Source organism: Nyctibius grandis, chromosome 3 (genome assembly GCF_013368605.1).
Source record: "Nyctibius grandis isolate bNycGra1 chromosome 3, bNycGra1.pri, whole genome shotgun sequence".
In the NCBI taxonomy this organism is placed as follows: domain Eukaryota; kingdom Metazoa; phylum Chordata; class Aves; order Nyctibiiformes; family Nyctibiidae; genus Nyctibius; species Nyctibius grandis.
The window spans coordinates 15,190,431-15,217,967 of record NC_090660.1 but is presented as its reverse complement, the minus strand read 5'-3'; the positions used below and the strand labels follow the sequence as shown (position 1 = coordinate 15,217,967).

The following is a 27,537-nucleotide window of genomic DNA, read 5'->3' as shown; positions in this document are numbered from 1 at the left end:
TATTCCTTCATTATTACGATAAATACTTTCATGGCCATGAAGTGAGCAAGATAACCTAACAAACACTAAAAAATAAACTGGTGAGCAAATGACGCCTCTTCCACAATGATAAAACAAGTTACTTTTCAGCTGGATCAGCTTTGTTGGTCTAGATCACTGTTTTGGCTTCACAAATTGAGACACTATCACAAAAAATGTGAGGAGCTGCTTATTTTTGACACTGAAAACATGTTAACCAAACTATGGCCTGAAGCCACAAAACCTTCCAAAACATACAGAAAAGTTACATTTAGAATATTTGCAATATTTAATCTATTCACAATAGAGACTGTTCTAATTACTAGCACAAAAAGCAGGGGCACAATAAACAACCTGCAAGTTCAGAGTGAAAAGCTATAGTTCAACCAGCAACGCTTTCAGAAGGATTCACAAAACCTTGTAGAGGTTTCTCTTCAGAACAGGTCCTTGTGGTTGAAAATTATTATTCTCTATTAAACTGCATTATTAATACATATTAACAATGTATTAATTATTATTAATAATAAATACATTATTGTCAACTCTTGTTCTACTAAGTGATATACTACTATATTCCCTCCCTTCCCTGCATTCCTCACCAGTTGAGCAAAATGAATAGCATGTAAACTAAATAAGGGAAAAATTAGAAAGTAAACATCTTTATGCAGATAAGCAGTATTATCTGAGGTAGTGCACCCAAATTTATTTGCATACATAATTAGAGAAAGGCTGCTGCAAACTGACAAGTCAAAAGAAGCTGACTGACAGGTAGCAGCAATGGAATTGACAAATTATTCACTGCAGTAGAAAAGGATTACTTAGACGGAAAAGACTTAAAAGATACATATGGAAAATAAAGTGATTTGTTCTTCCCTTTTATGCTGTTTGAAATGCATTTCCTGCATTTTCTTCCCTGAGCTGCTCAGTGACTTGGCTTAATCCTACATCACAGGCACATCTCAGTGAGGTGGCTAACTGATCTCACTGAAGTTTCTTCGCAAGAACCAACAAAATTCTTCGGAACACCTCAATATCAAACGTACTACCCAAGATCTCATTTTTAATTGTGTTCAAACTGCAAGAAGAAAAAAATGTGCCACAAGTAACAGATTTAAGCTATTAAGAAAGCTATTAAAGCAACAGCCACACTACAAAATAAGTTACTTCTACTACAACGAAGATGATTTTTAAGGAAAAAAAGTGCAGCAGTTCTATACAAAGTATAGCCAGCATGTTTTGCAAATGTCAATAAAGAAAGCAAAATTTGTGCCCTTGGTGGCAGCTGTCTCTTTGACAGTAGCAGGAGCCTTTTCATTCTGCAGTATACCAGGTACTACTTTACATCAAATATATTTATTGGAACAGCAACAGCTATCTTCTATGTCTGCCTTACCTGAGGAAAAGTATGTGGAAAGCACTATTGTATAACAACATTAGATACTTGCTGTGCATTTTTGTAGGGGTTTCTTCAGATCGCTACAGGCCATTAACCTTTCACTTCTGGTAAGTAATGAGACTTTTCCAACAAAGGAAATCAGCTGTGTTACCAATGGCAACTCCACTTTTAAATACATGCACCAACCCCCTGTGCATGCACTGGTTATTTAGTTTTTTTTTAAATCAATTCTGGTATGAAATAAGAAAGGTTCCCTTCGGCTTCACCTTGAGCTGATAATGAACAAACCCTCAGTGAAGCCTATTCCCAAGGAAGTCTTCCTTAATAGCACTGATTAAAAATAAAATGAAGTTTCTACTTCGGAAGCAAGATGTATTGCTTCCTGCTTTCCTTCACCAGGGTATCTTGTAATTGGACCAGTGTTAATTGGACACTTCAGCCAAACAATTTAAATTAAAAGGGGAAAAAAAAACCCCTCCAATTTCCCTTGGTTCCTAACAGGGTTAGTGTCATTGACCAACACCAGTATGCTGAACTGTGAAATCAACATGAGACCTTAATTACACTGGGGGAAAGCACAGGAAAACCCTGGTGAGGTCTTTCTTTTTAATTTTACTGATGTACCAGATTAACATATATTTTCAAACAGAAACACAAAAGTGTTTCTTAAAGAACCTGCTCTAATTTAACAGGTCTTTTACAACAGTAGGATGGGCAGAATAGGTGCAACTACCACAGGCTGAGAAGTGTCTCTGTAATATTGGTGTGATTCTGTATCTGTATCAAATCATCAACTACAAAACAGGTTAAAATTTTTTGCCTGACATCAGGGCATATCATTTACAAAGAAGGTGGTAAAAGCTGACAGATTCAGGACAGCAAGCTAGAAGAAAGAGAGACATAATTACAAAGTAGGTTGTTTCATAGGCGGACACTAATTGGAAAAGACTTGCATCTCTGGTTTTTGTTTGTACGTAACGGCGGTCAAAACCACATAAATAATACCAGGGAGCTGAAAATCTTTTAAGTAGTTGAAGGAATGCAGTAACTAATACTTATTTTTCCATTCCTACCCTGCTTAATTCTACCTGATAATTCATCCTTAACCCTTGTGCCCTTACGTCTTCTCTTACTTTCATCATTTCTCCTATTAACAGGGCTTCCTCCTCTCCAAAAGCAGCAGCTGTGAACTACTTCCCTTTAACGTCTCATTTCCAAAACGAACTTCCTCCATGAAGCGGGCATGCACCAGCCTGTCTCAGCAGAACACACAAGAGTCTAGGAGAGGTGTTGGAGAACAAAGGAGAGCTAGGGGAGACTCTGCCTTGCATCTCCTAATGCTGGCTGTCTCTCTGTACTTTTTGTATAGCAAAACCACCAAAAAGGATGCGCTGAAAAACTGCATCCTACTACTTCCTTCCTTTAATTCCATATATTGGCATTCATAATTAGATTTTATGAATTTTAACACAGATTTTATTTCATGTTAATAGGATGATAACCTTTAATTTTCTACAAAATACTTGTAATATTTTTGTGGCAGAAATATATAGTTGCATAATGCCTCGATGTATTTTATTAAACTTCATTCATACTTCCTTAATATTCTGTATGCAGAAACTAGAATCCAGCAAACTGCTGATGGGCTGCATTTCTAAATTCTGTGTTGCCTCAAATACTAGCTCAGTAAAGACTTAAAAGAAATCATAATTAGAAGCCCCAAGGGATCAGAGAGACTGCTATTCCAATCTGTTACAGAAAGATGGATTCAGAAGAGATTTCTCATTCTAGCAGTATAAAATCCACAAGCCCAGAAAGCCCCTCTTCTCCATGCCCCCTCCTCCACCCTGAGTAAAATACATAATGCCAACATGTAAAAACAATGTTTAAAATGCATAACCAAAGACACAAAAGATGGCTGGACATTTATCTGCAGAACTAAACAGGGCTCAGAGCACATTTTGTATTTTTAGACCTTCTGTCATATAAATATAATTAATTCAGTTTCAATCAATCACTTCTGTATAAACATGAAAGAAACAGTTCCCACAGTGAATCTCTGGATTACACAGTAATCATTGCTCTGAAAGATCATTTAATTACAGCAAGAATTAAAAACATCAGAGTATTTCCCCCAAATTGTTCTGCATTCTCCCCAGAATTTTCTGCCATGTTCTGTCTTTGTATGAGACCCCTTGTTCCCTACCAACATTTAGGGAAGCTCTGCCTGAAAAATAAGATATGAATACAAATTTCTGCTTTTCAGACTGCCTGGTAACTATATAAATTGGCTACTTCCTCTCCCCAGCTCCTCCAAAGTGGTTTGAAGGAGAAAATAACAGAAACATGATAATGTTGAAATGTTTGCGTAAGGAAGATTTTAAAGAGTCTCCCAATTCCTTTCTTCTGTATGTTCAACACATCATCTTACAACCCAGTATGAAGACGCTGACTGGGCTACTGTAACAGTAGCTTGAGCACATCACAGTTTCCCCCAAAAGTTTAAACAGTGAGTGATCCCACAGACCTGTGGACACTTATATAAATTTTCAACAACAAAGTACCAAAAGAGACCCAGCCACAAACAGCAGGCTTTAACAAGATACGTTCAGGGGATTAAAGAAAAATAAATCCGCTGCAACAGGTATACCAGCTATTCCTATTGTTTACCTATGTATTTGGAAAAGTAAGTATCCTGCCCAGACTTTTTTTTTGTTACATAATTTAAATAAAGGCAGAAATCACCCACAAAAATATAGAAAGTGAATACAAATCAGAGGGCAACTATAAACTTATACTTTATTAAGTAATTTTGCAGTAACTGAATTACTTCACCATCATGAACAAAGCCTAGCACCAAACTTACAGGTGGTACCCTTTTTTTAATTCTAATTTGCAATCTAATCTTTCTGCTAGTGCCATGGTAACATCAATTAATACAATGTAATCTCATACTAAAGACAATGAAGAATAAATCAAGTTCTTACAAATCAATTGTTCTTTGTGTGAAATTTGTTTGAGCGGTAAATATACAATCTCAAAAAAGAAGAAAAACCTCTTTATGCCCTGGCATGTCTTTAACAAAAGGAATTGCTCTGCTTGGGAATTTTTTTTAAAAGCACAGTAATTACTGAATACTGTCCCTATTAGTATGGGTACAATCCCATGAAATGAAACTATCGGTTCTCACTTTACCTAACAGTGATGTTAAAATAGTTTGTTGTTATACAGAAAACAAAACTGCCTCGGGTAAGCTTTACATTACACATATTGTCCAGTAATTTTTAGATCGAGTCTTTCTCTTAGGCTGCTTCTCTGCCTGCTTCCTTGGTCCTCAGAGGTGCCTTTCCAGACTGAAACCATGAAGCAGTTATACAGCAGTGGCCAACAGTGCTGTTAAACAAGCAGTTTAATTTGTTCAGAGTGTTTTGGTTGGATTGCTCAGCTGTAATGATCCTCTTGATGTGACATTACAGTTCTTAAAAACCACAATTCACTGCCACAGCAGCTCTGCTATGCCAACGTGATGACCATTAGTGTGAAGAATTCTCCATTAATTTACATTCAGAAACAATCACAGGTTTCACTGTAGGCATAATGCCACACCAGATCGCTGAACTTGTTCCCATTCAAGTTTACAGCATATTTTATTTCAGCCTGCAGAAACCTTTTAGCATCACTTACCAAGAGCTACATTATAGATCCATTAAGAGGCGTTTTCTCAGATATCATTAAGGGTTAATACAACTCTAATGCAGAAAGTAAAGCTGACTTAAATCAGCATGTATGTATTCACTGGGCTATGATGTATTCAAATTTTGTTCATAATAATGAAGAGAAGGGGGTAGACTGGGAGGCTTTACTGAAAACTGCTGTTTACTTCCAGGCACACTCTGTAAAGTAGAAGGCCACTGTTACTACATGTCAAGGATGCAGGAGATTCTCTAAGCAAAACTGAGATCTAAAAGCAGTAGATGCAGTCCTAGCAATCTGCAAAGTGAAACACAAATGTTCTTGCAGTACTACAAAAACAAATGCACATACATGCAATAACCAACTGCAAAAGATACAAATATCTGTGTGGAGAAAGTGACCTTACTTCTATTAAGAGTCACTGGGGATACACGTGATGGTGGCAGTAGATATGCAACACCAATACCTGTGGTGTAATAACTATAGATGGCTTGTACATCTATGAAAAACTTGGGTGATCACCAGCTAATAGCTCTGTGTTGCCAATGGTTTCAATGGATGCTAGATAACAGCAATGAACAAGAGGTCGGTGAAGGAACACACAGCTCTTCCCATTCTTCAAAGCATCTTCCACCCAACAGGTGATGCAAAAGCCTGGGTATCATTAGGAATGCCCGTCTGTGTGGACATGACCTGTGTCACAGTCATTCCACAAGAGCTAATAAATGCAACAAATTTTTCTTATACATGCATCATCACAAGGTCAGCAAGCATTAGTCAAGATTCACTGAAAGAACTGTAACCTGTACTATTTTCTTCCTTATTCTTTCTTCTTCTATGTTCCGTATTCTACACCAAAGCTTTCTGAAGAGGTATGCAAAACTAGCTAACTTTCTTGTGTACTGGAACGAACAGTTATGCTTTCTACATACATAAGGAACAGTATTTTGCTTCTTTGCAGAAGTGCAAAAATAGACTCGAAAGTGATCATTCAGAGAACTGCACAATGTGAAGGAGGCACCCTTCAAACCCAGTTTTAGAAAACAAAAGCATGGCTGTGATTCCTTCCTTCACATGGCAAGAATGACACACTCTTCATGTTCTCCTCTACGCACTTATTTTGGAATAATACTTTTTGCTCCCCCTTTAGCCTTTAACTGCTTCCCAAGTCATATACGGTGTGCTATGGGGAAAGGAACTTTATGTTAGGCTAAGAACCTCAGGCAGCTTCACCCTTCCCTGCCTGGCTATATTTACAGCCACACCTTGCACTACTGAGTCTTGAGCAAGCACAAAGTGCCTGCAGAAATGCTGCTGATGCAGAACTCTTCACCTACAGTGGGACAACCTGTTACACCCACTTCAAACAGGTAGGTGGCCATGCAAGACATATAGCAAGGCAGCAGCAAACCTCTGTTATAATTCTTGTTATGGCTTTGGGAATAAACTTTTTTTTTTTTTAATTTAAAAGAGCAAGACATTAAAAAGCCAAAAGCTCTTCCCTCACCCACAAGAAAAGACCTTCAAATCATATCTAGTGTGATTACTCACTGAATCAACCATAATGTTCCAACATGTCCTTCCCTAACTCAAATGTCATCTATACAACATACTTCATAACTGAGCGTAATCATTGAAAGGAATTTTTGTACAGCATTAAGGAAAACGTGACCAAGATAGAAAAGCAAGTGATGAAATTCTGATGCCCCTTCCTGAGCTGAGCACTGGCAAAATGCTGCAACTTCTAGTGACATCGCTCTTTCACCTAAATACCAGATTGTAAAGGTATGAATGATGATGGATGCTTCCTTGCTAGCTTAAAAGATTCTGGAGTGAGGATGCAATCACAAGTTTCTGTGATGGAGCAAGTAAAAGTGACATAAAATGTTTGAAGTCCCTCTGGCAAAAGAGAGAGGCAACAGCCAAATGCCGCACCCTCTGAAGGCAAGCATGGCACTACAACTAGTACTGAATGTAGAGTATGTTATTCTGTCCTTTTTTACTTCCCATCATAAGCAGCCATCTTCTGCTCTGCTACAAGTATCTAGAGCTACAGGGGATTCAGGAAATAAAATATTCTATATTTAATAATCTATATTTAATATCCTATATTCTATAACTATTTCTGCTGAAAGGATCATCTTCCCTACACAGTATAAGGCAGCGGAACTCCAGCACAGCGCAGATGCTAAATGCTTGCTGGAAACTTGGAACAGAACAACACTAAAGGATAAAGGGTTACCTTACCAGCTCTAATACCTGTTGCCATTATATCAGTATGGTACTTTATGTTTGACTCTCAGGCAATATTAAAAGCCAGAAAATATTTGAGTGGAAAACTGAAGACCTAAGTAAGCAAAGAAGAAAGCAAAAGCATGCAAGGAATTAGAACCCAAAACAAGGCTGAGGACGTTAAGCCTATACTGAGGATATAAAGTTTTTACTCTTTTACCTTCTGAGTTTGAGGATAATGGAGTATTTTTAAAAATGTAAAAATACCTGACAAGTGCATTTATATGGCTATTTATAAAGTTTAAAAACAAACCAAAACCGATCCTCGTAAAAAATCATATGGGCACAGTATTCTATTAATTCCACTACAGTCATATTGTGAAACAAGTCACCTCTCAAAAAGTCTGAAAATAATATTCATACATTATGTGAAATATGTGATACTTGGCTTTTTGGATTGATAATAGAAGTAAAATTATTTCAGTTGCATCTACTTATAAATATTTTTTTTGTTTTTAAAAGCATGTATAAATAACACAACAGTTCATAGAGGTAACATTTATTTTCTTAGTTGAGAGAACTATCTGAAATAACTGGGAAGTTTAGGCCTTTGAAGAGATGACTAGTTTCAAGACACAAATGGAATGTATGCTACAGGTTCTTTAAGGAACAGAGGAATGAGGGTGGGCTATGAATTTTTTTTATGGACATCACATCTCTATGAACACCAAAGACTGATAAACAATCTTTTTCTTTTCAGTAACTTGCCCTACATACATTTGCAGTGGGTGACCTGAGGAAGTAGCTTATGTGCAAAGGGGGCAGATCTTGGAGTTTCCAGGCAAACAGCATCCGTAGGACAAGTTTGCTAAATGTGGCATCACCCACAGACAGCTCTGTGATGCTGCAGAGGTTTGATGCCTGTGATCTCTGGACAAGGAACCAACAGGTCCTGTGCATGCTTTGGATATTCCCAACAAGCAGCCAGGTGATCTTCCCTGTTACAAGCAGAAGAGGAAAGACTCACGCTGGGTCCCAGGGAGGAAGGGAATAAGTCACTACAGGTCACAAGTTGCACTTGTGGAGGGAGGGAGGGACTTCTGGAAGACCACCACATTTTGAGCACTGACCGGGAAGCAACCTGTGAAATGAAAAAACTGGAGTAAACTGCTGCAGCTCTACTAGGGCAGATCAACATTTTGTGCAGTGATGGTGCAAGGGGTTGCACTAATGTTAAGTCCAGCAGGACTGACTGACAGAAGCGTGAAGTGCTCTAGCTCCATCTCCTCTGGGCCTGACAAAGTTATTCAGCACCAGCTGGCAAGCACAAAGTGGGAGAACAGTGCTGACAGATGGAAGAAAGGAGAAAGATCCTGCAGTGTTCGTGGGCCTCGTCATCAAGGTGAAAGTGAGCTGGAAGAGCGACAAGACCTCTTGGTCCTTGAACTTCCTTATTAGAACTGACTCAGCCTGGGTAAGATCTCAATTTGCCTCAAGGCTTATGAGCCTCATAAGGCAACTTGCAGGGCCATGAATTCTCAAAGCAACGTCTGGAAGGAAAAACCTATTCTTGGGATCCATCTCAGCGGACCAAGACTCACTCCATCACAGGAGGATGCAAGGTCACTTAAGAAAACACCAACCCTGTCATCTTGGTAACCAGCATGAACATGTCTGAGAATGAGTCTGCAGGAGATACCTCTGGCAAGGGGGTGGCATTTGAACAGAGACCCTATGTCAGATACAAGGCAGGAGTGAGGAGGAGAGAATTGTTCCTCAACTACAAGAAATGGCTGAAAAGGAATAGAAACTGAAAGATCACAGGAGGAAAATCAAAGCAGAATGAAAACAGGAGTCCCCCTGCCCCCAAACCCTAGCTCCAGCCCAGGGCACTTGAGAGAAACTGCGATGCCCATGATAGAAGTTTGTCTTTGTATGAACTACATCTGTTTATTATTATAGTTACCAACAGGACATTGCTGGGGAGTCTTTCCCATGGATGACTGCACTTTTAATAACACATATAACAGAATATCTAGAATGCCAAGTTTTGTAATGGCCACAACAAAGATTTTATGTAAAAAGGTTAAAGAGTAAAAAACAGTCATCCAAAATGCCTGTAACTCTGCTGACAACCTCCTGCAAACATCCACACACCACAGACAACATACCAGTGAGAAAGCTTCAAGCTTGGAATGAAACAACATTGATGGGAGCAAATAAATAGAAAAAGTTGTCCTCTCACTTTTTTTCCCCTTCACTGCTTTGGATGTACACATTGTCAGGCCTTCGAGCTTTGTTTAATTATTTTGGGCAGGGGACTGGGCTCCTCTACGCGTGTGAGTGCGAACACTTACGCTGTGAACACATGGCGAAATTCAGTCGCTACACAAACAAGTTAATAGGACTTTTAAACCTATTTAAACTATTCCTCTGCTTCTACTGTTTCAATTTCTCATTCCTTAAAATTCTATTAATCTAATACCAAACCATTAAGCAATTCTGTATCTGCTTCAACAGACAACATTTGACTAACGATAAGAAGAATGACATGGGATGGTATTACCAAGAAGACCCATGCAGCACAATATATTTTATCCATTCTACTGGAAAAAAATATTGTTTTACTGAGAACAGTACTGGCTAGCAATGGTAGACCCTCAGAGTGGGAATTCGAGGATGCCATTAGTGTAGTTGTGCCCTGTGTGAGGGCTGCACAGATCTCCTGGTTTTTATCTCCCCCGAGTGGTGAAGCGTAAGTGGTGAAGTTGTAAGTCTGCCTCAGAGAAGCGGCTTCCTCCCTCTCTAGAGCATCTTGTACAGAGTCAGATGAAAAGGCTAGTGGTGGACTAGGAAAACTTTAAAGCTGAACAAAAATTCATCAAGAGGGTAGAAAGCACAGGAAACGCTCAGTCTCAAAAGTAACTCAGTTACTCCCCGTATTCCCATATAACCCCTAAATTTAATTCCTAACTCCCTTTCCAGCACACAAGTGACTGAACTACAACCTGCAATAGTACCCATGTTTGACAGTTTACAAGTGGGTTTAATCACCTTGGTACAGATTTACTAATAATTTATAATCCCATTTTTCTTTGAAATAACTAATATTTCAAGCACCTGACATCAGAGGTATCTGAACTACTATAATCTCATTGCAATTAACAGCCTCAAACCATTCAATTGCAATCTATCACTACTTCTCAAAACAGCACTGATTACAGTTCCTTTCCATTTTTCTTTAATGTGTCCTGTAAATTATACTAAATAAGCAGATAGCCTTCACCCTTTTAGTTATATGTATGTTTAAAAAGTGGTGAAAAGGGTATGGAAAAAGAGGAGGAAATCCTCACTGTTATTTTAGCTATACTCCAAATCTGTTACAAACATTAATGTGGCTGTGGGCCAGTTTAGACAGGATATAAACGACTGTCCTCCACTGTGCTCTTTTCTTCAATCATTAAAGTTTACTTAATATTCATGAAAAATACTTTATATCCCTGGAAGCTAAAAGCCTCTCTTTATTCACAGAACAATTACACCTCTGGCTGTATCATAAATCACCTACATTGTCAGGACAACATACTTATAACCTTATCTGGAGGACCAATCCTATATATGAGAGAAGAGATTTGTTTTCTTGCCTAATAATTACTAAAAATGCTTTGCTGTTTATTTAAGTTATAAAGAGTGTTCTTTATTTATGGTTGTCAAATATTACCAGGATCACTACGAAATCTTTCAAAGTCAGTGAGAAATTTGAAATAGGGAATTTCCACCAGTGTTTGTGCTTACTGCTCACACACACTGAATTTCCCAAGAGATATATATGCAATTTTGTGATTGATCTTCCCAAAGAAAGGTCTAGCTGGAGGCAGCTGGCTTGGACTGGGAAAAAGCAGTCACCAAACAGGCATCTTTCTCATTATGACAGGCAAGGGTGGCACTGAAGGTGATATTAAAACATTTTTCTTGCCTTGTCAAAGCTGTCCCTGCAACTGGGATGAAACAGGCACAGCATTCCACAAACTGAAGTTCAAAAGTACATCTTAACTTCTACTTCCATTGGAAAAAAAAAACAAGCAGAGTTTTGTGGAAACGACTTATGAATTACAGCTTTGGCTTCAGGTGTAACCTTATGGATCCACTGCTGTTTTATGCCCATGACTTTATTTTTTATTTCTTATGGCAAGTGCTGGATTCCACAACAGCTAAGACTAAGGAGCTGTTTTAGTCAAATTCCCATTCTCACCCTGCAGAAGTGTTCAGAAAAATTCATGATGTTGATTGAAATTCCAGTGTTTATTCCCAAAGCAGTATTTTCTGCCACAAAGTAAGAGCAAGATCCTTGCTAGATCCAGTAGGGAATACAATAAAGACCCATAAATAAAATAATCCTTTTGATTTAAAAAAGATTTAAAATATTTTGATCTTAAGAAATAAGGCTAAAATAAATATGCTTGAAATCTGAAAGCTAACATGAATAGAAATCTCTGCCAAGTACTACTTAAATGCCACTTTCTACAACAAAAATAATCTGTAGCACTTATACCAGAGAGCAGTCATCTGATTACTTTTAAGAGGGAACAATGGAAATTACAGGTTTGACAAGCATATACCATGATCAAATTAAACACTGCTTTTCTGCTTTGCATAATTTACATATACAGAATTTGCTTTTTAAACAATATTGGCATTTGGAATTTGGTTATATAACAATAAAAATATGCAACATTACTCCTGCTCAAGTTCCCTAGCTCTCTGTGTATCTATACAATAATGTTATCCTTAGTTCATTGTAGTCGTCGTTGTAAAGTTTCTTTGTAACCAGTTCCTGTGTAAAAGAATGGAATGCACAGGTAAAAGAACAAAACTAAAAATAAAGTCCTTAATGCACTACTGTTAGGAGTAGCTTTTAGTACTGTAAACTAAATGAGTCACTGCTGATGCTTGTTAATATCGTAGCAGAAAATAGTCTGAGCACTAGCAATTCAGGTTATGTTTGCAGCGATGTCCCACCTATGCGAACTGTCCTTCCTGGCCTTCAACCTTAAGAAAAACCAAATGAACAGCAATGGTCAAATACCACCAAAGACAACCACCACTGGATCTCACTTTGTTCTCATTGCTCACAAGCTGCGTAACAGCTGTCCTTTGTGTTTGTCCTTTTGTGTGTCAGATACACAAAGAAAGACCTAATTCTTAACCAGTTGTGTGGCCCGATGTGCAGTGTACAGAGGGCTTCATACCCACCATACAACGAATACTGAGCCATGGAATCGGCTGCACAAACAGTAAGGTGGGTAAGTGGCTTTTTAATATTATTATATTGCGCATTTCTCCTACATAAGTTTTACAATGTATCTGTATATCTACTGCGTATAACTTAGAAGCTGTGCAATATAATAAAGAAAAATGCCACTTACCTGACTTTGCACAATTTGGTCTACAAGAATTCAGAGTCTCACTAGTATGCTAAATATTGGGATGTCATAGGAGAGCAAAGAGTCAGTCTTCTGACAACGAAGAATGTCATGTAGCCTAAAAAAAAATTACAAAAGGTTTTTGCTTCTCTAAAGGAAAAACCAGACTATATTAATTTTTCTGTTAAGCTCTCATTTACGTTTTCATTCCAATGAAACAGAAGATGTTTCTGCCACTTTCTGCCACTCTTTCACAGGTGTTTCTGCCACTCCACAGACCATTTCTATATTCCTTCAGAAAAGATTCACTAATTTTTCCTAAATGTTTTTCCTAAATGTCTTTTCTCCGTTAGAGGAATTTCATAGCCAGACACAGAAAATTGCTGTCAATAACCAAAATAATTGTTTCTAAAACTACAGAAAGTTTACTGCAGCTTTATAACACTGTTTAAGTGTTCAATCAGGCTCATATAGTAAGAATAAAAAAACCCCTGGATTTAGAGAATGGACCAGGCCTGTAGGTGTCTTGATAAGTAAAATTAATGAAAACATGACTTATAAAGGGCAGGACAAAAAAACCCCAAACTAACAAAAGCAAACAAACCCAAAAAACTCTACCAAATTCCAGAAGACTGAATTGCAGTGTGCTATCAATAAAATTTACACATCGTATTTTGTTTAAAAAAATAAAAATTACTTGCCCTTTACCTACACACAATACAAAGAGATTTACTGAAATACTGATATCTAAGATCCTCTTAGTGCAATGAAAGCCGAATTAGCGGGAAAAAGTAGGTTCAATTTTCTGCAGAGTATAAACATACTTTACCTGTACTCAATAATCAGGCTAGACAGATTCCTAATGCCCAAGTCTACAGTATCCTTTGACAAGGTATAAAGAAACCTCAGGTATAGAACATTGTATGGAGGCAAAATTCAGCCACCTTCTGACTGAGGTCTACTGAAAGCCAGCTTTACATGTCAGATCAGTAAGAAAATGAATAACATTTCCAGCCTCTATCTGTGCAGTGGTGATTGTAAGATACTGTTGATTCTTCCAAAATAACAGTATGGCTTACAGTGCTTTAATTTCCTTCTTATTCCCAATATCTCCAATCCAAATAAACAGACCTCTATCATGTAAAAGTGGGTTAGGTGGTTTTTGTGGTAGGCTATAGGAATATATCTTCGTCTCACATTACACAGCATTCCAGTTAGCATTTCTTGATTCCTGCATGAAGTCCAGTTTTGCAAAGATATGTGCCAGTGAAATAACAAAGGCTGAGCTTTAGGTTCATATACAATTCTACACAAATTCACAACAGAATTAAGAATAAAATATTACTCAGTATTAAACAACGAGAAAACTCTTGTTGTGCCTCTGTAATGTCTGGCCAAAATCTTTCTGCATTTGGTGCTTTTCAACCAATAATTTTTTCAACCAATAATCTTTGCAATAATCAGGAAATTCATTACCAATGCTCATAAGTTTTTAGAATAATTTGCTAGGTGTCTATGGCTTATTAGGGTTTCCATCCCCAGAACCTTAATGGCAGCAGAGCTCAAAACTGCAGAAGGACAAAGTAAACCTGAATTTCTTCACGTGTTATATAGGAACTAAAACAAACTCTTTAGGATGCTTGAGAACAAATTCAAAACTCACATGAACTTTAAATCCAAACCACTGTAAGCTCTCTAAAGCAAAGATTAAAATCTAAAAGACATTTCTTAAAAGAAAAATGTACTCATAGCACCCAACTCCAAGAAGTGTCTTCATATTAAGTGAGCCTTAAACCATCTTTGTCATATATGCAACTGAAGAATTACCTGTTTTAAAAAGGGAGGATTCAAGACAAAAGATAAAAAGGATAAATGATGTACTACACTGCCGAAGTTTGTGGCAGAACCAGAATTAAAAGGTGAATTTTCTAAACTTCTGTTCCTTGAAACTAAACACTTATTTCACAGCCTTTGCAGGCTGCTTAGATAGCCAAAAAAGAACATGCATAAGTATACACCACCTTCCCACTCAGCTACAGGGCAAAAGGATTATATTAATTTCACCCTCTCAAAATTTCATTAATACTACTTCAATGTTTTCTTTCATATCAGGAGAGACCTTCTTTCTAGTGTCACCTTCTTCACATTCATTCTTTAGCCATGGCATTGCTCTCCATGCATCCTCTTTTTGTCAACTACCATTTAGTATAGGTTACTGCAGAAACATCTATAATCAATCTAAAGTTGTCTCACAGGAGCATGGTCCTTGCACTTGGGTTTCAATCTTTCAGATAACAAGACTATGCCAACATCATTTGTACCACAGGGGAAAAAATCTCGAATTGTTTACTAAGCAGCACCTTTCTGTTGCCTTATAGTAAGAGCGCAAAGCCAGCTTTGAAAGAAACAGGTTCCCATGAGAAGGGGCTACACAGCAGATGCATAACTCTCTTACAATGCCTTTGAAAATTCTGGGGAGTAGAATGCATTACATGCCTTAGCCATTGTTTTCCAAAAGACTTCTGATGAAAAGAAAGTCTGAGTTTAGCTAATGGTTAAAACAATCAAGTATCAGCACTAATAATTTGTAAAGATCTTATTAAAAAAAACAAACTCACAAAATACTGAAAACAACAACAAAAATAACCCCTAACCCACATTTTAGATAGAAAAGATAATCTCAATCTTACCGAAAAAAAAATGTATCATGAAAACACTAAACACTACAGGACTATTAAGTATTTTGGACTTTCAGTTGTAGGTCTCAAGGAGGCTGCAATGTGGAGTTGTTATGAGGGGGAATTTCCTTCCTCCCTCTGACGTGGTCCCTGTGGGAGCCAGAAGTTCACCTCATAGGGAGTCAAGGAAAAACAGTCCATCTGCAAAATACAAGGCGGTATTGGCATCCTCTTCATCCTTCCCACCTGTGTGGTACAGGACTTCTGCATCCCATGCCCAAGCCCTGGGATATAGAGACCATCACTGGCTCCAGCTGTGGAGTAACTCCGTGCTCCTTCTCCCCTCCAGGGAAGTGATGGAGAGGGCAGGCCCGGGACCAGGACAGGAGAACACCCTCCTGCATGGCAGGGAAGCAAAAACATTGTCAAGGTGGGCTGAGCAGCATCCTGAAATGTGTAGAGTCACTGCCTTGTCACTTTGCTGTCATTCAATGTCACATGAAGTTGGAATTGGTTTGCTGCCTATCTTGGTAGTCTTACCTTCCGCTATACAACTTGAATTTTAGTTTAGTTAGTAACAAATGGTAGAAACAAGCCAAAATAACTGCGTGTTGATACCTACAGCACAGGAGGACAGTCTGATAACAAGAACAGACTAAATGTTCCTAGAAACCAGAAGTTTAGTGCATTTTTGTACTTACTACAATAGCAGTGAAATGCATAACTCTAAATATATAGTATCTCAATCCAAACAAATCTTTGAAAAGTGTTTTTTCCATTCCTGCCATCCCAATATCTCCTGATGATTTCACAACCACAGATGAACAACAATAGTGAATTTTCAAACAGGACAGAACCTCCAAAATCTGAATCTCAGCTAAAACCCAGTGGAAAATTTTTGCAGTAAACATGTTTCTAAAAATGGCCCAATAGATCAACATACTACAGCACAGATTTTTAGTAAGAGTGTAAGTTTTTCTCAATGGCATATTGGAAACAGCACTTCAACATCATTTTAGTCACGGTCTCCTGAATGTGATAATAGAGAACAGGAAGATTAATGCAAGAAATGTCATCAACTCCTCCTCTTCTCAGGTTTTCTGGCACTTGAAGTGTGTTGTTACCTTACTTGATCCAAAACCAATACAAATGTGACCCAGAGACACTGACTGGCAGAACAGCCAGTTGGATCAGGGCAGATGTGGCTTCATATTTCAGGACTTACAGCCCTACCTCTTACAGAACCTTCTTTTGACCACAAGCTGCTCTTCTACTTTTTTCTTCTTTTCTTTTATGACTTGGATTGAAGGATAATAAGGTTTAAGATTAAGGTTTAAAATCATCTGGAGGTGGATGAGCACATACGTGGAGCACCCACGAAAGGTGCTCACAGAAAGGAGAGCACAGCACAGTACTGAAATAAGGACAGACTACCCAGAGCCATTTAAGATATGAGCAGAATTGCAAGAGCAACTCCAGTGGAGGCAAAACTTCTGCATGGAGTCTTCTTCATGAGGAGCACTGAGCACACAAAAAGCATGTGAAATGTTTACAGCTTTGTTTGCTTTTTACCTTCAGATTGATCCTGGGATTGACAATCATGCCATGAAACCAAAGATAAAAGTCCAGTTGATCATATGACGCAGGACTTGATAGTCTTCTCATATCTGCCCAAAACCCTAGCATTTCTAAATCAGAAACATCTGCAATTGATTCTTTTAATATAGGATTATTTCCAGAACAGATATTGCTTAAATGGATCTCAGTGACACAGAATTTACATTGTCCCTCTCAATGTGATTTCTACTAACTGCCCCACTTATCCAACACTATAAAAAAGAAAACAAATAGAAATCTGAAATGCCCCCATTATTACTCTAAAGAAATGACACTGAAAGATTGTGTTAAATTAGGAGATCAAGCTTCCAATTCTTCCAAAAATTTTAATTGGGACTGGGAAGTATTTCATGTTTTTTTACTACAAAAGCATTCTGACCTGCTGGGTTCACAGTAGTAAGCTGTTCAACACCATTCTTGAGAGAGAGAGTAGTGAAGAGATGAAAATTTATAAATAAGTGTAACAATATCACAGGTTGAAATGTCAGGTTGAAACACGGGGTCTTTCTAATACCATACTCAAATCTACTCAACTCTTACCTTCAGTGCAATGAAAAAGAGATGAAACTCTGTTGCTTACAGCAATGAGGGACATTCTGCCTAGAAATTTAAAAAATCAATAAATTTCTGTCTCTGTATTCAAATAAACCCCAGATGTTAAATTTAGTGAGTTTGCTTAACTATAGCATCCATATCCCACGTTGGGATATCCCATATCCCATGTTGTATAGTTTGATGTGTGATTGTAATAGCTAGGGTAAAATTGTTATGTGGAATTGAAATTTTTTGCAAGAGTGTATCTTGCAAATGTTGTACCTAGGCTAATAAGTGTTAAATATATGCCATTTGACAGACCTGAAAGCAGACTGCTTCAACAAGTGCTATTACAATTTGTACAGCACTTCAGAAGCTTCAGGCTAATAGTAATTCCTACATGTAAATTGCCAAGAATTGGCAAGAATGCTAGGTTTTATTTTTGCTGCTTTACTAAAATCCTTCAAAGAAACTTACCACTACTCGGCAGCTGAGATTTACAGGAGAACTAAGGTTAAGGTCATCTCAACCACAGGAGTTTTTCTCTAAATAACTCAATCCAGATTATTAATTTAGTTGAAAAAAATCATGCTACCCAAAGGGCTATCTGATTATTCATTCATGTTTCTGTAGTTAATACACAAAGTATTACAAATCAAACTTGGATTTTGGAAGACTTCATGTCTCAATAACTGAAAGTCAAGTTTGGAAAACAAATTCCAGATCCTACCATCATGTGATGTAGATTCTGATCTTTTCAAAGCACAGGCTAACTACTAATTAGAGAGGAACTCTCACACACAAATGCTTCATTATTTAATTTACAAAGCAACAATCTGATCATGTCTCACCATGATTCGGAGCAATGTTAACCTATCCCAGAAACTGCAACCTCAAACCACAGCAGGCTTCTGAATCAAGCTTTTTGAAGTATTTCAGGTCAGTAACATCATTTCATCTCAGGACCATTCTGCTTTAAAATAGCTGTGTTGCATCTCTGGTGCCAGAAATTAGTTCCCTCTGGCAGCAGCAGGAAATATAAATTAAAATGTGCATGTCATAAGTAAAAAGTAATAAGCAGTTATTGATCAGGAGTGATCTCCCTCCACATGCGTGCATGTCGGCTGGGAGAAACTTCACACACTGCCGAAGTGATGGTTTTTATCACTGAAGTTCATCAAGTGTGCTGGCACGGCATGCATCCTACCAGCACCATATGATGCATGGCTAAGAGTAGACATCAAGAACAATTAAAAAAAAAAAGAAAGAAGAAATGATGAGCAATAAGAAAGTGGGTGAAACGTTATGACTGAAGATCATCATCTGTTGTTTTTTGATTACTGAAGCAGACTTAGCACAGGTATGCAAGCAACACTATGGAATATCAAAACTGCCCACATGCTGTGGGGTAGCCCTGATCAGTTCTGCTTGCCGTGGAGGTTTAAGGTTGGCAGAACACAGCTGCATGCATTTCAGAACTGGAATTGCTTTTGTAAAACATCTTTTGTTGCTCCTCATTTCCAATCAATCACACGTGGGCAAGAGGACGTATTCCACTGTACATATGTTAGCTGAGTATGTAAATAAGCAGCTGAATATCCATGCCAGTGATTTTCTTCTGTACAGAGACTGGCTTGTTTGGAAGCAATGAATGCCATGTGCAGAGAACTGTAAATGTCTGCATGTGGCTGGACATATAGAAAAAACACTCTGTGCATGACACTTTAGGTAGGAAATTCTGGGCTCCAGGGAAAGACTGAGCGCAAGGGCAAGATGATGGACCAGGAGGGTGAAGATCACAGAATCACGGAGAATCACAGAATCACAGAGAATCACAGAATCAATCAGGTTGGAAGAGACCTCTGGGATCATCGAGTCCAATCATTAAGATGAGCACACTGATGGCTACCAAGGCAATGTGCAGATTCTATCCAGATGCTCCAGTGTGCAAAAAGAGATGTGAAGGAGAGAACGCATTCTTATTCCCAGATCTTCACACCTTCGCAGAATACAGGCAGAGTTCTTCCATGGGGAGAACCTGTTCTCAGGGAAAAGCTGTAGTATTTTCCTCCTATTCACCAGGATGACAGCCGTACCACTCCAGGAGACCCCTTCCTTCATCAACTACGTCATGGGTAAGTGCGAAGCCAGTTAGGGTGCGGGAAGCCAGATGTGGGTATCGGGCAGGAGCATTCAGCTATGACCAGGCTGGTCCTTTGAAACTGCAAAGGCCTGATCTACCAGTTATGCTGAGGTAGGGGAACATGAATTATTACTTTGTGTCCACAACCAAGAACAACATATCTAGCCCCACACCTAAAAGACTGGTCCATTGTCACCCCAAAATACTAATCATGTGCTCTAGTTACAATGTTTTAAAATACCTCTTCGTTTGTTAAAAAGGACCAGCCATGACGTACACAGCTCCTAACATGCCACCACGACAGAAACTCGACATTTTAGACAGCAGGTCTGACTGGAAAAAGGAGGAAGTTGCTATCTAGAAACTTAAGTGTATAGCTAGTGCAGCTCACGCATAGTTGATACTGAAGCTGCACTGAGTATCTCATAGTCACACGGAATTATATGGAGAACCGTGATCACAGCACTCTGCATTTGCATTTATTTACTGTACTGATCTATTTCCAATACAGCAGTAACAGATCTATCAGTAGCACGCTAAGCATAAATTTGCATTCGTACAAGAAATGTCACATTAACAAAGCTGTTCTGACGGTCACATTACAAAGGAAGATGTGGTATTAAATCTACAAGTGCAAGACCCCAAATACATATGCCTCACTGCGATGAGCTGCAATTTGTCATTTTTTTTTATGAAACACAGGACAGTGGGTATTCAGTGCCTCTTCCCACATGCCTAAGAGAAACTACTTTAGCTATACATCTATTCCATAACCCTAAAAGCACCGAGCCAAAGTGAACTAAGCATTGTGTGTTTAGGAATATCAACTTTAAACAACTTAGAGGTTCAATCTAATGCGTAAAGGTTGGATGAGAATTAAGGAAAAGAAACACATGCCCCCAATTATTCTGCAATAAGACAGGCTATGCTTTTATTCCCTTTGTTGAAGAGACTCAGGAAAGCATTACTATAAAAACATGTTAAAGTGAGAAGCAAATGGCATTTAAAACAGCTTCACTTCCTACTTACGGTAGACTTGAGAGCAAGGGGAGCAAGCATGTAGGAAGGAGAGTGCTTGAAGAAAGAAATAAAAGCACAGTAGCTGGCACTTCTCTGCAATAATATCATCAGCCTGCTGAGAGCAATTACAATAGCACAGACAGCACTTGCTTTATTGTGACCTTATTGAATTAAATCTGAGGAAAAAAACTCTGAGATTCAGCAGGGAATTTATTAGAAAATTTTAATGCCAACTTAAATTTGATCCAAAGGCCTCAATATTAAAGGTCATATCCATTACTATACGGTAGGAAACCTTGGATTTCTCTGTTCCTATGTTCCACCCTTTCTCAGTTTTGTTTTCTTTTGTAAGAGTAGGTCAGACTCTCCCTCTCTCAGCTTTGCAGCACTTTGTATTAGAAGTACAAGACTGCTATTTACATTTTAAAAAGCCTTAGCCAGCAAGTCAAATAAAGAACTCCAATCTTACTTTAAATGAAAAGCTGAAAACAAAAAACAAAATCAAGCAGCACTGATGAAACTAATGTGCTATACAGATGGATTTTACCACCTTACGTGTATATACAAAAACACATAACCTGATCTTTACTGAATTATCTGCCACTACTTACAGATCAACTGTCACCACAACAGGGTAGTCAGGTATGAACTGACTACTGACTTGCACATAATGGTAAAAGCTGTGTAGTGTTTTTAAAAAACAAATTCTTAACTCGAGATCATTGCAAACCTTTGAAATCGGGAGTACCATCACCGAAGCCTGATCAGCTGGGCTTCAAAGGCTCCTTGTTTGTATGTCAGCAAGCACAACGGTAGCAATGGTTACTGGGTACTTCCTCAAGCCCCATCATTCCCCTGCCCAGAGCTTTCAGCTTTACAACAGGAGATGCACATGCTAAGCACGTGTGAAAAATGTAAAGTGCACTGCGTAGCTCATGAATTACTCCCTGAAGGAAGTATTCCCCACAGATTTGCAGGATAGCTACGTGAAGTTACTCTTCTTTTAACTGAAGATTTACGAAAGAAACAGAAACACAGATGGTCTGTACTATACCAAAAGATGAAAAATACTACAAGTTCTACTTTTACATTGTATTGATTTTTTCAAATATGAAACTGTATTAGAGGGAAAAAGCTCATGTTCTTGAATGCTCATGTAATTTTGAAGCTTACATTGTAGTGACTTCCAGAGTACCTTGAGCTCTTAAGTGCCCACATTAGTCAGCATAAATGTATGAAGACAAGTTCGGAGCCTTGCTATCAATCTGCTCACTATCAATCCTCTGTATCTAGTGAGGATGTATCACGCTGTAGCCCTATATGTAGTACCGACTTGTAGTACCCTCTGAACAAAAGAGCCATCCTCTCTTTTCAGCCTATGAGACTATACATTATGGATATTCATTACACTCCTACTTTTTCAGTACCCTCAGTACTCACTTGATGTAGGATGTCTGAGGAAAGGAAGAAGGTTAAAAGACAAGTTTCCTGTACCAGGCTCACTTAGGTTTCAAAATATATCCCACCTGATGACCTGGTAGCAACAATTTCAGTCTTCCTCAGAAGTACTGGAAAACCTGGCAATTGAACTAGTTTAACCTACTGTTCAGGCTATGCTGGCATTAAATGTATTTTTGGAGGACAGCACATGAAAATAATATTTTCTGAACTTAATTCACACAAGATTTCACATTCTTCATGCTAACAGCCAAACTAAATTTAATTTCATGTACATCTTGGCAGGTTTGAAACCAAAAGGGCAAATGCAATTTGAATGCCACTGAAAGCTCACCACTTTTAAAACTAAAGACTTGTGTTCACCCATTTGTACACTGACCCAAGCCTACCCTTCTAGACATGGATACAAACGACCTCTAGCTCAGAACCTGCACAGCAGTGTCTGGGCTGACATGCCGTATCAGCTGCACCCCAGGATGCCTGCTTTGGAACTAAATATAACATATTCACACAAGCACCCTACTGCAAAGCCCTCTACAAACAATATGAATGTACTTAATCTGCCATGCTAAAGTAAGTGGTGATGGTTTTGTCTTCTGAATTGCTTTACCCTTCACAAAGAGACTGATTACACATCCTTGCTTTAATGTGATTTGATTTGGTAACCATTGTAATTTTGTTCGTTAGATAGATGTGTCTTATCAGTCTTGTCTCATTCAAAAAAGGAGGGAGAGGCTCAATTTATTACTTTTAGTATTTGCAAGAAGTCAACAAAATGGCTGCTAGACTAAAACTGAAACATTTAATATTTTAATTTGTCTTTTCATATAAGAGACATTTATTTTTCATATAAGACTTGACATTAGAGTACAGACACCTTAGTTCTGTACACTGACAACAAAATCTCTGGGTCTGATTTTTTTTTTTTTTTTGGTTAGGACCTGGGCAAGACACAATTTCTTCAGTTAGTAAGAAGAGGATAGGATTTACAGAAATAGAAATTTCAATCATGACACTGAGTAAGATAGCATCAGGCTTCATGCTAGTGTTTAGCTCACCTGTTTGCCAGTCAGTTTTCTCTCATACAAGTTCAAATAAGTGAAATAAAAACTATCAATCTATTAACAATAGTTTTCAACTATCTTATTTGAAATATGGAGAAATATAGTATTTTAGAGTACTAAGTTAGAATACTATGTGAGGATAGAGCCGGGATGGAGAACAAGAAAGGCAAGAGGAACAGGAATGTGGACATGTATGATCTTGACTTGCTCAAATGACAGGGAACTTTGCTATCTGCATCAAGATTTGGATGTTTAAGTCAGTCCTTTTGTGTCCTAGGACTGAGATCCTGGTGAACTTTTCACTCATCCCTTGACAAAGGGTGTTTGTTATATAAATATTCTTTTCCAGCTATTTCAACTGATCACAGAATCACAGAATGTTAGGGATTGGAAGGGACCTCGAAAGATCATCTAGTCCAATCCCCCTGCCGGAGCAGGATTGCCTAGACCATATCACACAGGAACGCGTCCAGGCGGGTTTTGAATGTCTCCAGAGAAGGAGACTCCACAACCTCTCTGGGCAGCCTGTTCCAGTGTTCAGTCACCCTCACCGTAAAGAAGTTTTTCCTCATATTTATGTGGAACCTCCTGTGTTCCAGCTTGCACCCATTGCCCCTTGTCCTGTCAAGGGATGTCACTGAGAAGAGCCTGGCTCCATCCTCATGACACTTGCCCTTTACATATTTATAAACATTAATGAGGTCACCCCTCAGTCTCCTCTTCTCTAAGCTAAAGAGATCCAGTTCCCTCAGCCTCTCCTCATAAGGGAGATGTTCCACTCTCTTAATCATCTTCGTGGCTCTGCGCTGGAATTATGATTACAGAGGTTCGTCATATTCATTCTCTTCCAATTCCTCACCTGTTTGTTGTTCTTTCCCAAAATAACAATTTATTTTTCTAATCTTATTTTCAACTTAAGCAGATGGTGTATCTCTAACTCTATGTAAAATATCATTTAATTCTACAGCATTTCAGATAACAACTGATTTAGTCAACAGCTCCTTCTGCAAGTAGCACTTTAAAATTAGGCCCTACACAGTAAGATATTAAAGTAATTAATTTTATATCATATTTGAGTCTAACAACATTAATGACTTAATTTTTGTATGTATATGTATGTTCACTTGAAAAACTGCAGTTCACCTTTAAGATCTCAATTAAAAAGACAAGTAAAATTGCAAAAAACACAAAAAGCTGCTTTACTACCCTCTTTTCCTATCCTGGTGTTCACACTGGCTCTCACTTAACTAGAAAATAACAGCACCAACTATTAAGTCTTTCTTTACTGCTTATCAGGCAGGTTTTTTCATTCTCGTATTATCTTCAGTGTGGCCCATAAAACATGGTAAGAATGACACAATGTGGTCAGCATCCTGCCAGCTTTCTATTTAAGCAGATTTTCTTCTCCAGTCTACTGCTGCTTGGGATCTAATGGGGAGAGAGAAGAGAGCGAGGCAGATGATACAGGCGTACCTACTGAGATAACACAGTGTTGAAAGACTTGCAGTATCATGCTTTAATTCCTGCTGTAAGCATATTTTGGGAACCTGGGCAAATAATTTAGTTCCCTGTGCACCAAAGTCTTTAAATGTACGCTTAAATTTAAACAGAAGCAGCCTCCTTCATTTCCACCTCAGTATCTTAAGGATAGGCATGTGGCGAAATGCATAGTTAAAGTCAGGCTGCCTTGATCTCCCAGAGCTCACTGCTGCTTCTGTAAAGGAGCATTACTACTAGTAATTCTCTCTGCCCTCTGCCTTACTTGTACAGCTGAGAGAAGGGAAATAGTCCAGCTCTGACAAGCCCCTTAGGTTGGCACAACAAATGTATGTGTACTGCCACACTCACAATATTATTAGTAATAAAACTAGCACTCTGTAAAGACTTACTTCCTCTTTTTACCCATAAAGCACAACATAGATGTGGTAAAGTATTTTACTGTCAATGGGTTAGTTCTTCAGTATTATTCTACAGCATGACTTTGCACACCAATTTTTTTCTCCTCTTCCCCCCCATGAGCATACACACAAATCATTTAAAAGCAATTTACAACATGTCAAACTGCTTAAGGAGACTCTTAAAAATCTAATGTATGAAGTTAACCATTGGCATGATTTATTATTGAAGTTCCACTGTTATAACTTGACAATTAAGAAATATTGATAAATGTAAACACATTATTGATATCAATTAAAAAACACAAGATTGATTAACCTCCCAGACGTATACTGGCACAAGCAGTTAGAGAGTAATCACCCCCAATAAGTATTCACTACTGACAAACATGCATAGAAATTAGACGGCTGTGAGACAAAAAGTACTTTCAATCATAATTAAGATCATTTGAACATACAACCAAAGCATTGGGTCAACAACAGAATCAACAGAATTACAAACAAGATCTGTATTAATGTGAAAGGCTAAGTGACTAGGTCACATAATGCTCTCATTGACCATACACTCAGATGAAAATATGGTTAAAAATTACCAAAGCAACTGCTCAGCAAGTGAATTATACTCATAGGTGAAAGACTATGAGCGTATTATTCAGCCCGTACACTGCAATATTCATAACCGCCCTGGTGAGCGACGAGACCTTGTTTACTGGATAAAGAGCAGATCTTTGTTTCAAAGTATGTATTTATGTACATTCTACAGGTGACTAAATCATAAAGGTGAACTCAAAACTCTGCTTAGTAATGGTTCACTTCTTGCAAAGCACACAGCCTAGGAAGGACATTCAGGCAGCCCATACCTCGGAGCGGGGAAGCGTACATCGGACACACCCCAGAGAGAATAACAACAGGAATCAGTCAATTTGTGATTTAAATGTGACTGGAAGAGTTTGGGTTCCTTTTTTCTTCTTCTTTTTACTTGCTTTCAGAATTAATGTACTGGCATAATGCCTGTCACCAAGATGAAGGGCACTGCAGCTATAGCTTTTAATGACCAAAAAAAACCCAGGCTCACCTCAGAAAGCACAGAGCTAAAGTCAGCAGCAATGCACCAGTACCAAGGAGACTGCGTAAACACTAATTAAACTTCTCTCTACACTCTTGTCTAGAAAACAGTTTTCCCTGCTTAAACTTCCAAGGGCTGGACCAGACATGCTGATACAGACGTCTAGCAACTTTCTTCCCTAAAGCTTGGCCTTCATCCTGACTTCATGGATCAAACACGTTTCCCTCAAATACAAACAACTTACTACAGAGACACTAGACAGAATCCAAATTACTGCAAAAAAGATACAATTGAAACATAACACGTCAATGATAAAGCTTCTTTGTTTGAAAGAGATTTATGTGAAGGCCACACATACATTTATGTTTATTGTCAAAGTAAAACCAGATCACTGTGAATTTACCTGGCTGCAAAACTCAGTCAAATGGTATTAGTGACAGAGACCATGTCTGGTGCTACACTAATCACAGGGGTATTCAGTGGACCGCACAGAAGATTACAATACATGCAGCCACACCAGATACAGAGGACTGTGAAGGTGGTAGCTTTTTTCTTTTTTCTTTTTTTTTTTTTTTGGTGAAGTACCTGTTTTTTTCAGATTTTATTAAATGACAGTTAGCGTTGGTCGGGTTTATAAACATATTTCATTTTGACAAGCAATTTTAAAATAAGAAAACAACTGGTACCTTTGCAACTGGGACCATTGAAGAGTTTTAGTGACTGAACCAACAGAAGCAGCATGAAGATAATAAGATAGGGAAATAAAAAGCACTTGTGAAGCCAGATTCTTGGAGCAAATAGGACAAATAGAGCTCTTTGCAGGCTGGCCTTATGCTGAGAATGAAGATGAGAATAAATTCTTTAGACCTGACAAACTATCTCTGGAAGAAACAAAAAAAGGCATCTGATTTAGAGTGGCAGGGGAAGATTTTACATACTGTATTTTCAATGTGCTGAAAGGAGAAGCATGGCCATCTGAAAGGCCAGAAAACAATGCAAGTATCTTAAAGAGGAGCTAAAATGCTCCCTCTTCCCTTTGTTACCTGTGAAGGGAAAAACTAACTGTAATATGCTGAGAGACTGATGACTGAGCATGGGGAGAAAAAAGGTCATTAAAAAAAACATTGTACCACAGCTACAGGACTAGGTGACTTGTCCAATAGTGAGGGTGTCAACACCAATATCGCCATCCTGAATGACAAACTGCAGTTCAAGGGCAGCAGAACAGAGTCCTGGGGATCTGAGGCACCAGACAAACGTGCCAAAGCTCCTCCTGGAGGGAAGTGTGCCTGTTCAGCTG

At 38.3% G+C, this 27,537-nt stretch overlaps 1 protein-coding gene across 2 annotated transcripts in view; it reads right to left on the bottom strand.

Moving 5' to 3' along the window:
• Positions 1-27,537, bottom strand: part of LYRM4 (LYR motif containing 4) — a 97,297-nt gene that overhangs the window by 34,330 nt on the left and 35,430 nt on the right. Inside the window, exon 3 of one of the 2 annotated variants that reach the window (XM_068397093.1) lies at positions 12,800-12,880. The exons of the other annotated variant lie outside the window; for it this stretch is intronic. Within the exon in view, the coding sequence (XP_068253194.1) occupies positions 12,872-12,880 (9 nt within the window). The 3' untranslated portion in view covers positions 12,800-12,871. Of the gene's footprint in view, positions 1-12,799; positions 12,881-27,537 lie in introns of those variants that run through there. 2 annotated transcript variants of the gene reach the window in all.